Consider the following 15,836-nt stretch of genomic DNA (forward strand, 5'->3'; position numbering starts at 1 on the left):
CTCAGCGCTCGCAACGGCAAGATGCGCGTGCTGAGCTTCAAGATGGGCCTGGCGAGCTTGTGCAACGCGGACGTCCAGGAGAAGTACAAATGTGAGTAATCCCAGCGGCCTGCGACGGAGGAAACGGGTCGGCTGGCGTTAACGGCGGCCGCTGCTTCTCCTTAAAAGGATCGCTCGCCGCCTGCTCGTGCGCACTCTTCGTGCTTCTCGCTGTCATTCTTCGACGCGCTCTCCTCTTTTCGATTGTAACCTACGCTATGATGTTTCATAATTCATGTGCTCCTCTGTCTGTCGGAAGTCCCCTTTAACAAGCGGCTGCTGTTCAAATCGGAGGTGCCAAAAGTACTCGAAGAAGTGCAGCAATTTTTTGATTGAGTGATTCTGAATGACTCAACCGCTGCGCTGAGCGAAAGGTACTGGCAAAACGTACTTTAGTTCGAAAGTAGAAATGGAATACAATTTTACAATACCTTTTTGCTAACTTGGAATAATGAACAAAGCTGAAAATAATGGCAAAAAGGCGAGGCGGGGGTGTAATCTCACAACATTTGGCTTGCTCGCTTGAATTTTATGCTATATCATTTCATTAGCTTTGCTAATGTTTCTGAGTAACAAAATGTGGAAAATTAACAAGGTGGCATGGTGGGACAGCTGGAAAGTACTGGCCTCACAGTTCTGAGGTCCCGGGTTCGATCCCGGACCCCGCCTGTGTGGACTTTACACGTTCTCCCCGTGCCTGTGTGGGTTTTGTCCGGGCACTCCGGTTCCCTCCCACATCCCAAAAACATGCAACATTAATTGGACACTCTAAATTGCCCCAAGGTGTGATTGTGAGTGCGGCTGTTTGTCTGGGAGAGGCTCCAGCACTCCCGCGACCCTCGTGAGGATAAGTGCCGAAGAAAATGGATGGATGAAAAGATAACTGAAAAAATACACCTGTATGTGTTTATTTCATATTGGAAGGATAATTTTGTGTTTTAGGACCACCGCACACATCGTGACACGGACTGGACAACTGCAAAAAAAATTTTAAAAAATGGCCAACTCGAACACCGCACGAGTGACCCTCATTTTCTAACTCAGTGCAACAAGTTGGGAAACGAGGTTTTGAGGCGCCACAAATACTATTGTTATTATTATTATTATTATTTTTTTTATTGAACCACAAACAACATGGTGCGTTTGTCAAGGAAGACGCAGATTTCCCCGCTCGCTGTAGTTGTATCATCATACTGTAACAAAAATAGAGGGAAAAGGCGCGATGGAAAGGAATTTTGGCAATGATCCCCCCGATACTCGTATATCTAATTATAATTAATGAATTCATTAATTGAGTAATTAATTAATTATCGGTATTTTTACAAAACAAGATCAGATACAGAGTGTACTGTATATACAATATGAGCTCATAAAAACTAGAAAGTAGATACTGTATATTTGTTTTTGAATGTTGGAAGTAAAAAGTATTCAGAATATTATACTCAAGGACATCCGTCCATTATCTGAGCCACTCATCCTCACATGGGTCGCAGGAGTGCTGGAGCTTATGCCAGCTATCTTTGGGCAGGGGGCGGGGGTACACCCTGAACGGCCACTGTGCCATACTTAATGACAGTCAAATACAAATACCTGAAGATTTTACTCAGTGTACATTAACAAAGTATTTGGACTACCCGCCGCTGGGAAATGCGTTTTAGCTGCAAAGTTGGACTTTGAAGCAGCTGGCAAGTAGCAGTTGATCGACTACCCGAGACGACGACGGTGGCAAAAACCGTTTGCAAAGATTGCTCACAGTGGGAGCAGCATCTGTGTGGACTAAAGAACAAAACTGCTCCTCAGTTAAAACGTCCCCAAGGTGAGGCGGCCACGAGGCGTCCTTTCCATTTTGTCAGACTCCAGATGTCACTCTTGAGAAAAATCTCTCCAGAACGATGTTAAGCGGTTGCCTTGGAAGGCCGTAAACACAGATGCCGCGTTTGAATTCCCTCGTAGCTCCATCGCTGTAATTCCGCCACTGTTGTCTAATTAGTGAGTCCACTTTTACTCGTGCATACACGCACATATCCGTTCATATCCGGTGAAAACAAAGTTATATCGCTGATATTGAAACTTATTACATCAAGAATAAGTGCCGAAATTATAAAACACAGTCACGTAGTATGCCTGTGTTCATCCGCAAGGAGTCAAAAGTTATAAAACATATTTTCAATCTCCCAAACACTTAATTCATCAAATAATTTGTATTGAATAAAAAAGATGAGCATCATGTTGAAAAGTTTTCATCGATTAAACGTGAATGTATCGTACTTCAAAACTGAAATAGTGGCGAACTGTATTTACTCAACTGTAGATTAAGAGAAAATATTTCATCTACTGTAACGTGATACACGTTTTGTTTCATTTCATTTATTTATTTGACTAATTCACATTGGACCACAGAGAGCCCAGGTACCACTTCACATACAGTATACTTAAAACATACACTTTAATTTCTGTGTATTGTGTATTGTGCATCAGGCATATGTCTATGTTCATTGAAACTCTGAGTTTGAATTCTTGCGATTGACTTGCGACCAGTCCTGGGTGCACTTGGGCCTTCTCGCCCAAAGTCGAAGGACTTCAAATTCCGCCAACTAGTTAACAAAAATTGCAATTTCTACACTCCAGAATGCCGAAAGAGACAAAAAGAAGTCGCTGGTGCTGCCGAATTTATGCTGTACGTTTAATAGGATAAGCGAGCGGGAGCGCAAAGGAAGTGTAATTGTGTGTGAATACATAAATAAGGTTGGCTCCATGGAGGGGAAAACCCCCAGTGGACAAAATGACCTCAACCTTTCATTCTCCCAGGATGCTCACCCAAAATTTTATGCCTTGGAACTTGCCTTGCTTCAGCGACTGAATGTGTTTCAGATGTGAGCAAAAGTGAGGAAAATGTACCCATTCTACCACATGCACTTCAAATTCCAAAGAAAACGCTGCAGTCTTCTGTAATTTATGTGCGTATAGTACGGACAATTGTTATTGTCACTGAATTATATAATACCTATGTAATAAATCATGAACAAATGATTAAGAATAACTCTTGAGTACAACACAGCACTCCACATTCCTCAAACAGCTGTATGAATTTTTGAAGCACGATTTGAAACGTTCTAATCTTCACGGAGGGGAACATTTGTTCCGGGGCTGCGGTTGAAAAGGTATTCTGTCATAAAACATGTCAGCAACGTCGCTGTACTGCATCAAACTGCTCGAAACGTTTGCTCGTGTTTGCATAAACGAGTTTGTTTAACGGGACGCTTTTAAAGCCTTCTGTGTGGAGTTCAGTAAGTACGGCAGGGTTAAGTTTATAACGGCCGTGTCAGCGTTTTTGCCAGAACTTTTCACCGTTGCGTCCAAAACTCTTGCGGAAATTGGATGCAATAAACATCGGGCCTGTTACGACTCTGAGACGCTTTTTCCTCTGGAGAGGAAAATGCTTCGAGGCGATGTGGTGTCTTAATGGTCCATATTTCACCAATAAGCTCATTTTTTTTTTTTTTTGCTCAAGAAGATGAAACTGACAGTCATTTCAAATAAAGCCAATCAATTTTGGAACCATTGGTTAATCATTTGTATCCTTTGGAATATTCCTTTTTCATAACCAAAGTCAACACGTCCTCGCCCCGCTTCCGCTTGACGCGTCCAATACTTTTCAACCAGAAAATGAGCCTACATTGTGGAGAATTGTTCCACCAGACATCATCTGTATGTCCAGAACTATGGAATAAGCGCCAATGCCCGCCGTATTTTGTACGAGTTGGTGAGCAGTTAAATGTGCATAAAATCGCAAATATTAGACTGATCGTTCTAATATTTTGGTTGGAGTATGATGGAAGGTGTCCATTTACATATAGGGGATGATTGATGATAGTTTTCTGACATTGAATCTCGTTAAGCTTTTTCCCTCGTGAGTGCTTGTGGGAAAACGCTTAATGTGCATAAAATGCCAAAATATTGATTTTGAATGTCGGCATAAATGTTGACAATCGTCAAAATTTTTGACGGATTAACGAAATTGTGAAGACTGCTGACAGTTTTCTGACATTAAGCAACATTAATTTTATGCTTAGCTTTTTTTTTTTTTTTTTTAAATGCTAATCTTTTTTTTTTTTTGCATTGTAGACGGTCACTCGTTGCCTGACACACATTTTCATGTCAAATATTTGCAATGCACGTCGAGAAAACCGAAATGTTTCCTAACGTTGCTATTTTCTCGATGGCATGTTTCGGCGGGGGCAGACTTATTCCGGCAAGTGTCCGGCGCCGGCGGTCTGACGGACCAGCGTCACCTCAGCCTGCTGCTCCACGAGGCCGTCCAAATCCCGCGGCAGTTGGGCGAAGTGGCCGCTTTCGGGGGCAGCAACGTGGAGCCCAGCGTCCGCAGCTGCTTTCGTATGGTGAGCCGACCGCGGATATTCACGTGTTGCGTGATCAATCCGTGAGAAAGCATCTGGAGAATAACCCAGGAAGCTGAACAATATCAAAGAAGAAATCAATCGGTGAGAGATCTTTTGTGAGGTCGGAAAGATCCAATCTCACTTCATTGATTTGAAAATTATTATTTCCTACAAGTAAAGCTCTTATGTTCATCCATCTATCGATCCCCCACATTAAATCCGAATTAGGGAGTCTGACCTCCGGTGCAAATCTCGATCCAGATATCACCATCATTGCATTGTTTTCATACTGAAGGGAAGAATTTTTGAAGAATGGCGCTTCACAGATTTTCTGACACGACACCTTCATTTTGCATGAATGTGCTCGTTAATGCGCAGACTAATCAGTAAGACATGACAATACGGGGAGTCCTCGGGTTAAGACGGTCTCGACCTAAGACATTTCAACCTGCAACGCCCGTCCGCCATTTTGTCTGGCTAATGCTTGTGCGTCCGTGTTTGTGCGCCGGGAGTATCTTTGCATGTTTCGCCCTCCTTTTTCGACATTGTGGCCCCAAAGAAGAAAGCTGTGTCTCTTAGCGACGCTTCTGCTGCCAAAAGAAAATCCATTCCCATGGAAACGAAGCTCAAGATCATAAAAAGATTGGAAAAAGGAGAGACAACAACGCCACTGAGGCTTCAGTCGGTCGACCGTGGTGACAGTTATTAAAGACGAAACCCGTATTTTAGCGCATGTGAAGGGTTCCGTTCCGGTGTCAATGATCACAAAACAAGGGTCTTCGATACTTGTCGAGTTGGAGAGGACTGAGGACCAGGTTCCGTCGCAATAGCTAAGCACGGCCTCCCCTTCTTCTTCTCCGTCCACCTCTCAGCAGTAATGCTAAGTACATCATCGTGTTTATTTCAATGTATTTGTTTTTTTTAAACCAAGTATTTTGACTTTAATGGAGGAATCCGAATTCAGTCGAAATCCGAGTTAAGTCGCTTCTGTGGGAACGGATCTCAGTCGTAGACCGAGGACTCACTGTACCCGCATGCAGAACAGGAAATAACATGACGACTTGAGATCATGTTGAAGACTGCGGCTTTTTATATCCGCCACAGGTTGCAAGAACTTTACCTTGCTCCAATCGGAGGGTAACGGTGCATAAATTTGCAACGTTAAATGTCCAACGAGAAGATGGGCGAACGGTGTCCTTTTCACGTCCTGATATTCAAAGTACACCCTAATTATGTTCAGCCTATTCGGTTCCACTCTTGTCCGATCTGCTACGGCTGATTAATAATTAATTCCGCTTTCTGTTTGCTCCGTGTCATTTAGCTGGAGATTAAATTTGACCTTATTGCAAACCGAGGAGGGCTTTGTGGAAATGTGGAATGAGGAGTTCAATGCGATATACGCGGTATGTACAGAATTGTCAAAGTCCAAGAAAGGCTCTCAACGTTTTCCCCATTCATTGACTATTGTCGTGCATTTCGGTGAGAGACAATCAGAATCATCTTGATTCGGCGAGTGTGTCACAAACTTACAAGGGGTTTGTTGTCCGGTACTTGGAGCCGCTCTCGTACGACGTACATGACGACGGCTGACAGTCGGTCAAGTGAGGCGTAAAGACATTGCGGTAACAGTCTCGGAGCAATAAAGGCTGCTCGTAATCCGGTTATGATGGCATTTTTTTTTTTTTTTTTTTTTTTTGGGACAATTGTGGAAAGGATGCAGAGTCCTCTGGCATTTAGCAGTTTGAGTGCATAATGGAGCAACAGCCCAGTGCATGGAGCATTGTGCAAATTACGCTGAGACTACAAGGAATGTATGCAGTTTAAAGTGACTTGTCATGCGATTATCTGGGACGATGTCCATTGTGCAAGGGTTGCAGATGTTACTCGGTCGACAACAGATGCGGGGCCTGGTGAGAACCCGACAGTGAGTGGACGAGTCTTCTTTTCCTTTCGGCTTGTCCCGTTAGGGGTCGCTACAGCGGGTCATCTTTTTCCGTCTAATCCTATCTCGTGCATCCTCCAACTGTCCTCATGTCCTCCCTCGCCGCATCCATCAACTTTTTCTTTGGTCTTCCTCTCTCTCGCTCCATCCTCAGCACCCTTCTACCAACATACTGACGACTCTCTCCGGCCTCTGGACATGTCCAAACCATCGAAGTCTGCTCTCTCGAGCCTCGTCTCCAAAACCTCCAACTTTGGCTGTCCCTCCCTCTAATGAGCTCATTTGTGATCCTCTCCACCCGAGAACCTCAACATCTTCATTTCTGCCACCTCCAGTTCTGCTTCCAGTTGTTTCTTCAGTGCCACCGTCTCTAATCTGTACATCACAGCCGTCTTCACCACTTGTTTTATAAACTTTGCCCTTCATCCTATCAGATACTCTTCTGTCACATAGAACACCAGACACCTTCCGCCAGCTCTTCCAACTTGCTGGTACCTGTTTCTTCACTTCCTTACCACGCTCTCCATTGCTCTGTATTGTTGACCCCAAGTATTTGAAGTCGTCCACCCTCGCTATCTCTTCTCCCTGGAGCTTCACTCTTCCTCCTCTGCCCCTCACATTCATGCACATATATTCTGTTTTACTTTATCTAATAAAATAATTAGCCCAGCACAATATGACAACAAACTCAAGATGGGGAGTTGCAGTTGAATTTTAAGTTAGCTGATTAAGACGTTACCGTATTTTCCGCACTATAAGGCGCAGCCTTCAATGATTGGCCCATTTTAAAACTGTTTCCATATATAAGGCGCACCGCATTATAAGGCTCATAGAATAGGCTGGGGTTACGTTATGCATCCATTAGATGGAGCTGCACTAAAGGCTCGATATTGATCCGTATATAAGGCGCACCGTCATTTTTTGAGAAAATTAAAGGCTCTCAGGTTTCAAATACGGTAATTGCGAGGAAAAGGAGCTTTCGGAAAGCATGCTAGTTTTGCTTTTAGCATTGTCCGGGAGCGCCTACGCAAGGGAAGGAGTTGGAAGAGCTGGATGTGGAGAGTCTGAGGATTTTGTCTCCTCTTATCTTAGTTCAAGTCGCGTGCAAGTCCCCCGAGGGTGTGAAGCGGAGGTTCTGATTGTCCCTTGCAGTCGGAGTTTGTCCTTTTTTGTGGCGGCACCAAACCAGACCGTGATGGGGGAACACAGTACTGATACGACGAGCGGTGCGTAAAACTGTCTCAGCAGCTCTCGTGGCAGGCCGTGCTTCCTTCGGAGCCGCAGGAAGTACAATTACAGTATATTGGAAATCATAAATGTACTTGATTAAAGAAGTATAATTTTCTTTTCGGCCACACATGAAAACTAATTTCATAACCTGCACTCCGCCTAACAATTCCGTCGCATTAGACCTCATCGCTCAAGGTGCGGGCGGGCCTTGCACGTTATTTCTCTACTCTGGTTCTTCATATCAATCAAGTCAGACATTAAGAATAATCTTCAAGTTGTAACGAGCGGTCTGCGAAATGAGTTGTGCAAATCCACAATTTCAATCTTAAACATAATCACCTCACGAGCCCGCTCAGGTACCTTTAATCGCGGCAATTGCGCCCGGTCGTCCGAGTAGGCCGAAGCTCTGCCGACAACAGTTTCAATTATTCGGCTTTGATTAGGTATCAAGGTAAGGCGTCGAATAAAGCGGTTGGATCGAGACAAATGATTATACGTACACTCACGGCGTGAGGCAGCGTAAATGTGATTCGCAGAGATGGGACGTTGGGCTCAGTTTTACACGACGGGCGATTCAGTTTGTTGTTTTTCTTTGGTGTGGCCTCACGTTCTGCTGTCAAGCGTGCACCTGAAATAAAAGTAACGCCGTTTGACCTCTTGCGCGGAACGAACAGGGCATGCTCGAGGAGGCCTCTTTATCCCAGGAGGGGCTGCACTTCTTTAAAAACTCACCGTCTGTGGGATCAACACGCGCACACACTCACGCTTGCGTGTATTTATGATGCGGCTCTGCTCGAGCAGCAGCGGAAGCCCCACGGGAAATCAACCTCTTAATGCACCTCAGATGCCGACTTAATGAGAATTTAGCACATCGACAATTTTCACCGCTTAGCGAGTGGCTCCTTTATGAGGACGTCTTCGCTTTGATCGCGTCCCGGAATTGGCGAAAAGGCGTCTCGGGGAGGGTGACGCAACCACGCAGACGCGCACAAACCGTAAGTACGTAGGACACTTTTTGTTCAGAGGTAGAAAAGCGGCTTCAAGTCAATTTTAAATGTACTGTATCTGTACGTAGGTCACTGATGGTGTAGTGGTTCACTCACTTGACTTTGGTGCCGGTTCCCACTCGGTGATGGTGTTTATGTGCCCCGCGACTGACTGGCGACCAGTTCTGGTTGTCAGCTGAGATGGGCCCCGGCGCTCCGCGACTCTAACCAAGAGAAGCGGGGTTGAAAGTTAGTGGATGGATGGAAATATCTGTACTTGTGTTTATTCTTCTGACAACTTTTTGCTTTTGCTCCTTTTGCATTTTAAAACAGATGTCTCTACTTTCGCCTCCTGACTTTGTCAAATTTGGCTTATTTTATTTTCGCCCCGACCTACATTGATAGTTGGCACGAGATAGAACAAGAGATTAATAGCAGGAGATAAAGTCAACCGCGGTTGAAATGTTGAGTGATTGAAGGAAGTACTAAATAGTAATTCTACGTGCTCTGGTCCCCGTTATATATACCGTAATTTCCGGCCTACAAGCCGCGACTTTTTTCACACGCTTTCAACCCTGCGGTTTATGCGGTGATGCGGCTACTTTGTGCATTTTTCCTAACGACCGCAAGGGGGCACTCAAGCTTAAACGGTAAGAATGAGACCGGTGGAACACATGTGCCGAGGAAGTGACTTCTACCGGCCCTGTTAGCGCTGCGCTAGCGTGTTTCCGCTGTGTTACCGGCGTGTCTCGGTGATATTCACCGGTAAGTTTTAATTTAACCGTCCCTGTTAGAACTAGCGTTAGCGCTAGTGCCTGCACTAGTTTGAGTGCTGCGCTAGTGTTAAACTCTTTCTGTATACCATCATCCTTTGTAAATATCTCGTGTTTGAATGTGGGTTTCAATGTGGGTACTTGCGGCTTTTTTCACAGCTCCGGCCTATGTATGTACCAAATGGTATTTCCTTTACAAAGGTACCCAGTGAGGCTTATAACCAGGTGCGCTCTGTAGGCCGGGAATTATGGTAAACTGTTATGAAACACGTTTTTAATCAAATGTCCCTGGAGTGGCCGGAACAGGTCATTAGCGCGTCTGCCTCACAGTTCTTAGGTTGGTCCCCCATTCAAATCCGGCCTCCGGCATTCCTGTGTGCCGTTTGCTTGTTCTCCTCGCCGTGCTTGTGTTGGGTTTCTCCAGTTTCTCCGGTTTGATGCCACATTCCCTAAAACATGGTTTCATTGCAGTCTCTAAATTGTCCGTGGGTGTGAATGGTTGTCTATGTTTGTGTACACTATTGGCTGGCCACCGGTCAAGTACCTCCAGCACACGCTCATCCCTTTTGACGAGAAGCGGTACAGAAAACAGATGAGTGGGAGACCGAAGCCTTCCTGGAAAATGGGAAGCCTTCCAGATATTAATGTTATTGTTCGGAGACCGGTTTAAACTGTGTGTTCGTCAAACAAGCGTCTTACTACGCTCTCGGAGGCCCGCCGTCGTCCGTGTTTGCTCTCGCTCTCTGGCCACGCTTAGATTTTACCCCCTCTCTTTCTTGTTTGAACTGCATCTAGTTCACCTTCTCTTCTCATAACATCATGTGCATGCCTGCTTCCCGGTCTATATTTAGATATATTTACTCTGTGCCCAAACCACACACACACACACACACACACACACACGTTTCCTTTGTTTGTGCAGGCCTCGGGAAAACCTGCCATTGAGGTATCTCATTTCCTCGAGTGGATGAGCCTGGAGCCCCAGTCCATGGTCTGGCTGCCCGTGCTCCACCGGGTGACCGCCGCCGAGTCCACCAATCATCAGGCCAAATGTTACATCTGCAAACAATTTCCCATCAAGGGCTTCAGGCAGGTGGAAACGTCTAATTCCTAATTCATTTACGGTCGTGGCAAAAGCGGTTATTAATGACCGGTCGACAAGTTGCCGTGCAGTCGACCCTTGCAGGCTGCCTTGTGCGTGCCAAAACCAAAAAAGCAATTCCGCGAGCTCACAAAGTGTTTGATTGCTTTTGGCAGGTATCGCAGTTTAAAGCAGTTCAACGTGGACATCTGCCAGACGTGTTTTCTGACCGGACGCACGACGAAGGGCAAAAAGCTGCACTACCCCATCATGGAGTACTACACCCCGGTAAGACAAATGTTTACGCGCCCTCCTTTGATTAGACTTTGATAGCCGCAATTAAAACAACATCTGCCGTTGGTTATTTTGGCACATGGATTTCGCAGCTCATTTGAACGCGCCGGATATAACGTCGGGCAGTGTGACATGGGACATCATCAGGTGTGCCGTGTGAAATGATCCAATCCCAACTAATTGATCTGAAAAAACATTTTGGGTTTTTTTTCCCACCTTTGTTCATCTACTTATGCGTGCCAGCGACGTATAAGCACAGGCAGAACAAGAAAATGCTCTTCCACTCAATGGAAGAAGGTACAACAAATGTGTGCATGCAGCTATTTTCATTCATGCAACAGAATTGTAGCTTTGAGACTAATTGAGAAAGTAAGTTGTCAGCAAACTGAGACGAGGTCATCGGAATTTCAGCAAGCTTTTTATGACATTTTGGTTGAGAGTTTTTTTTCAACGTGAAATACAGTATATGCCTAAACTCAATCACGGTTAGGAAACAAAGATGTCGTGAAATATAACAGATGCAAGAAAATCTTAAAAACCCTGCAAAGTGAAGTCCAAAAGCTCCTGATCCTTCTTTCTAAATACATCCATCATACATGATAATTGCTGCAAACGTGCAATGACTGAGAAACAGATGTTTTCATGGACTCTGCAAAAAAAAAAAAAAAGTGATTTTCATTTTTTTATCTTTTTTATTTATTTGCCGTTTTACATGAAAACTAAATGTTTCCTCTTTTATGGCAATAATGAGTCATTTGTAATACTGATTTCATGTTAGAGTGTGGGGAAAAAAAAGTATATATATATATATATATGTCTTCAACTGTATATAATATTTTCTTGAGAGCTGTTTTTCTCAATATCAATTTTCCTGATATTTTTTTTTTTTTTTTTTTTTTTGGGGGTAGGTACTTGGTTAAAACCGAATTCAGTCACCCACTGACTCGCCCATGAGTTGCCCCTTTCTCCCTGCATAAAAACTTTACAAGAACTTGATTCCACATGAGCAGTTATCCGGCGCAATTGTGAACACGCAGTTAGCTAGCTAGCTACTTTTACGCTCCGGAATTGCGTCTTGCTGTCGCAAAGTCCTCCGACTTGGCCTCCTCCACAGCGTTTGAGAGCAGAGATAGCTTGATTTGTCACCTTTTTGCAACTTTTTGACGTTATCAATTGTATTTTAGTCTTTGTTTTTCTAATGATTGTAATTTGCCAAGTTTGTAAACAATTTTCACTTTGTAGGTGCTTGAAGTGGTGCAATTGCTAGCGGGTAGCATCTCAGATCCAATCTGCGCCAGTTTTACCTCGTTTATGTCACAGCGCAAATTGTTTTCATATAAGATCGTTTTTTTTTTTTTGTTTTTTTGCACCGAGTGACATGGGCACAAAGTCTTTAATCATTCCCCAACCTCTCTTTCGCCGCTTGCCCCCGTCCTTTCCGCCGCCTTCATCCGCCCTCCAGACGACTTCGGGCGAGAAGATGAGGGACTTTGCCAAGACTCTGAAGAACAAGTTCAGATCAAAGCAGTACTTCACCAAACACCCGCAGAGAGGTTACCTGCCCGTTCAGTCGGTGCTGGAGGCTGACAGCTCGGAGACGTGAGTACAGCATTGCGCAACGTTTTGGATTTGAAGTATTTCTCGTGTCTGACGACCCATTAGAGCAGGGGTGTCAAGCTCCCTTTGGTCTGCGGGCCGAATACAGCTTAATTTGAGATCAAGCGGGCCGGACCGGTAAACTCATTGCAAAATTACATAGAACTAGCAATAAGCCCACTTTTTTTCCTTTGTATTAATCACTAATACTAATAATTAGTGCAAAGAATGAGTAAATTATCAAAATGTTTATTAACGGAATTTTCCTTTTACATTATGAACAACATATTATGAACAAGAGAATAACATAAGAACATAAATAAAGTATGTGCAATTTTAACAACACTTTTACACAGTTAAACATATATTTAAGTGTGTTGTACATAAAACTGATCACAGAAATAGTCACAATGTCGTGTCGTGCGTCTCCCTAACCCGAGCTTTAACTTGAACGCACGTATGCTGTCATAATACTGTGTTACGATTTTTTTGCGTCCCTGCAACATTTTGTTAAGAATATTCAAGTGCTCAGTGATGTCACCCATAAACGCAACAGATGGCGCTGTAATTCCTTAACAGGTTTCCCTTTTTTCTCCATGAATTGTCCGATTTCATCACCTAAATCAAAGAAGCGCTTTAGCACAGCACCTCTGCTTAACCGTCGTTCGTTCGTGCGATAAGGCACACCGTGGATAATGTTACAGTCACTGAGAACGCTGTCAAATTGACGATGATTGAGACCTCTGGCTCGGATGAAATTAACAGTTCGGACGACCACCTCCATGACGTGATCCATTCTTAGCGATTTGCTGCATAATGCCTCCTGATGCAAAATGCAATGAAATGTCCAAAAATGACCTCCCCCATTCGCGGCTTGTACTTTATCGCTGAACTTTGTCGCAACGCCTGCCTTTTTACCGATCATTGACGGCGCACCATCGGTAGCCAGGCTTACGGCGCGCGACCGGTCCGCTCCGACTCTGTCCAGCGCTCCGACGACGGAGCTGAAAACGTCCTCAGGTGTTGTGGTGTCGATCGTCGGCACCAGCTCGAGAAACTCCTCTGTGACATTCAAAGTCTTGTCAACTCCACGAATGAAGATGGCCAGTTGAGCGACGTCCGTGATATCAGTACTCTCATCGATCGCAACAGAAAATGCCACAAATGACCCCACTTTGCGTTTTAGTTGGTGGTCCAAATCTGCAGAGAGTTGCGAAATCCTGTCTGCCGCGGTATTTCTTGTCGAGCTTATATTGGCGAAAGCATGTCGCTTCTCAGGACACACAATTTCAGCAGCCGTCAGAACTCTCCATCACTGTACGGCTTTGATGCCATTGCTATTTGGCTCGCAATTAGGTAGCCGGCTTTCACCGCAGCATCGCTGGCTTCTCGGCTCCGGGTGAAAACAGATGTTTTGCTGTTTCTTCAGACGCGCCATCATTTCATTTACCTTCTGTTTTCTCAATTCTCCATGCAAACTGTTGTATTTTTCATCATGCTGAGTTTCGTAATGGCGCCGAATATTGTATTCTTTAAGCACCGAAACTTGCTGCTGGCACACCAGGCACACGGGTTTCCCATTCACCTCCGTGAACATATAACAACATGTCCATTTGTCCGACACTCTGTGTCTACTTTTCTCCTTTTTGACAAAGACATTTTGCTGATGAGGGTGCGAGGCAAACGGAAAAGTAGATAATGCAATTGTCGCCAATAGACGCTGTACAGACCTTCAATTTTACCAGGTCAAGGTGGTCCTAGTTCCGCCGCAGTGTTGCGTTCATGTTGTCTGCACGTACTAAAACACTGCGCCCCCTAGCGGATGATACAAGAACTACAAATTTTAAAGAAAATTCATTATTTTTTTTATACAATGCAGCTTTCTTCCCCGGGCCGTACCAAACCACCAGACGGGCCGGATCCGGCCCGCGGGCCGTATGTTTGACACCCCTGCATTAGAGCAAGCAAAAGTGAACGTGGTCAAAACAAACAAACAAACGTGACTGAAACCAACAAGACCAAAATACAATTCTCAGGCCTTGCTTATTTGGGACCATTTTTTTAACTCTGTACTTTGCAAGATTTTTGTTCATTGTTTGTGTGTTTCTTTCGGCTTGTCCCTTTCGGGGTCGCCACAGCGTGTCATCTCAGATGAACGCACATATGTTTGGCACAATTTTTTTTTTTTTTTTTTTACACCGGATGCCCTTCCTGACACAACCCTTCTCAGGGAGTGGAGGCCCCAGTGGGATATGAACCCACAACCCCTGGTTTTCCAAACCAGTGCTCTAACCACTGAGCTATGGGCCTCCTTTTGTGTTTTTAATTAATTAATTGAAATTATTTATAACTCCTGTTCTTTTTAGTCAAATAATTTGTTTCTATTTTTATCAACCCATCCAACTCCAGTTTGTTTGCATAATGCGCGGGTCGTAAAACTACGCAAGCACCTTTTTGTTTTTCTTATGTTAACTACCAGCGTGCGGCACAGTGGAGGGGGTGGAAAGCGTTGGCCTCACAGTTCTGAGGTCCCGGGTTCAAGCTCTCCGTGCCTGCGTGGGTTTTCTCCGTCCGGGCCCTCCGGTTTCCTCCCACATCTCAAAAACATTAATTGGACACTCTGAATTGCCCCGAGGTGTGATTGTGAGTGCAACTGTTTGTCTCGATGTGCCCTGCGATTGGCTGGCAACCGGTGGGGTGGTTCAGGGTGTACCCGGCCTCCTCCAGCATTCCCCGCGACCCTCGTGAGAGTCAGCGGTTAAGAAAATGGATGGATGGAAATTTACCATGGGAGCTTCTGCTTCTCGAGTGAAAATGGATTTATTTCCCCTGATGGGCAGAGGGTATCTCCACTTCTTAAAATCCAAATAGTTTCCTGGATGAGCTCCATTTGAGTACAAAATTATGTGTGCAATTCCCTTGTCCCTCCCCCCCCAACAAATGGATACCTCGCGACAATAGTAAGACGTCAAAGACACACATGCACGCAGTGAGAGGCTGATTTTCATGCTCCGACTATTTGGAGCTCGTCCGAGCGTCTGAAAGGGAAGCGCTCGGCGTCGCCATCGTGCTCCCCAGCTCGCTCGCGCTCAATGTTCACGCGCTTTCCTTCCTGCCAAAGGCGGAAAAACAAGCGCAATGAGACTAAAACCCATGAAGTCATCAGGAAGCGACGCTGCGGGCTGTCCGTGTGCCCACTTTAGCGAGTTTACGGGCCTGCGCGCTGGCAGCTTGCGAACGTGATGTAATCTCATCAGTCTGCTTGACCTCGTTTGAACGGGAGTTTTTGGATCGTTCATTGAGAGGACGCTTAAAATAAACGCAGCGCGTTTTCAGTGGAGGGGAACAAACTGACAAATTGTGACAATGGAACCATTCTGGAACTTTTGAGCTTTATAAATATGGTTATGAGAAGATGAGGAGGAGGAAGAGGGGGAAACCGGAACGGCATCATCACAATGTGACTTGAACTGAAAAATTTCTTTAACCTTTTAT

At 44.9% G+C, this 15,836-nt stretch overlaps 1 protein-coding gene and 1 non-coding gene across 9 annotated transcripts in view; one reads left to right on the plus strand and one right to left on the minus strand.

Annotated features, from left to right (window-relative positions):
- drp2 (dystrophin related protein 2) overlaps nucleotides 1-15,836 on the plus strand; it is a 144,429-nt gene that overhangs the window by 98,559 nt on the left and 30,034 nt on the right. For all 8 annotated transcript variants that reach the window (XR_009797219.1, XR_009797217.1, XR_009797218.1 and 5 more), the window contains exons 13-17: nucleotides 6-91; nucleotides 4,282-4,439; nucleotides 10,293-10,459; nucleotides 10,628-10,739; nucleotides 12,208-12,344. Coding sequence is in view for 5 of the 8 variants with exons in the window: in XM_061835708.1 (XP_061691692.1) it covers nucleotides 6-91; nucleotides 4,282-4,439; nucleotides 10,293-10,459; nucleotides 10,628-10,739; nucleotides 12,208-12,344 (660 nt within the window). In the remaining 3 variants the exon portion in view is untranslated. The remainder of the gene's footprint in view (nucleotides 1-5; nucleotides 92-4,281; nucleotides 4,440-10,292; nucleotides 10,460-10,627; nucleotides 10,740-12,207; nucleotides 12,345-15,836) is intronic.
- trnas-gga (transfer RNA serine (anticodon GGA)) lies at nucleotides 14,579-14,650 on the minus strand. The gene has a single exon. It is a non-coding gene; the product is annotated as a tRNA-Ser (tRNA).

This window comes from Syngnathoides biaculeatus, chromosome 11, assembly GCF_019802595.1.
Source record: "Syngnathoides biaculeatus isolate LvHL_M chromosome 11, ASM1980259v1, whole genome shotgun sequence".
Taxonomy (NCBI): Eukaryota; Metazoa; Chordata; class Actinopteri; order Syngnathiformes; family Syngnathidae; genus Syngnathoides; species Syngnathoides biaculeatus.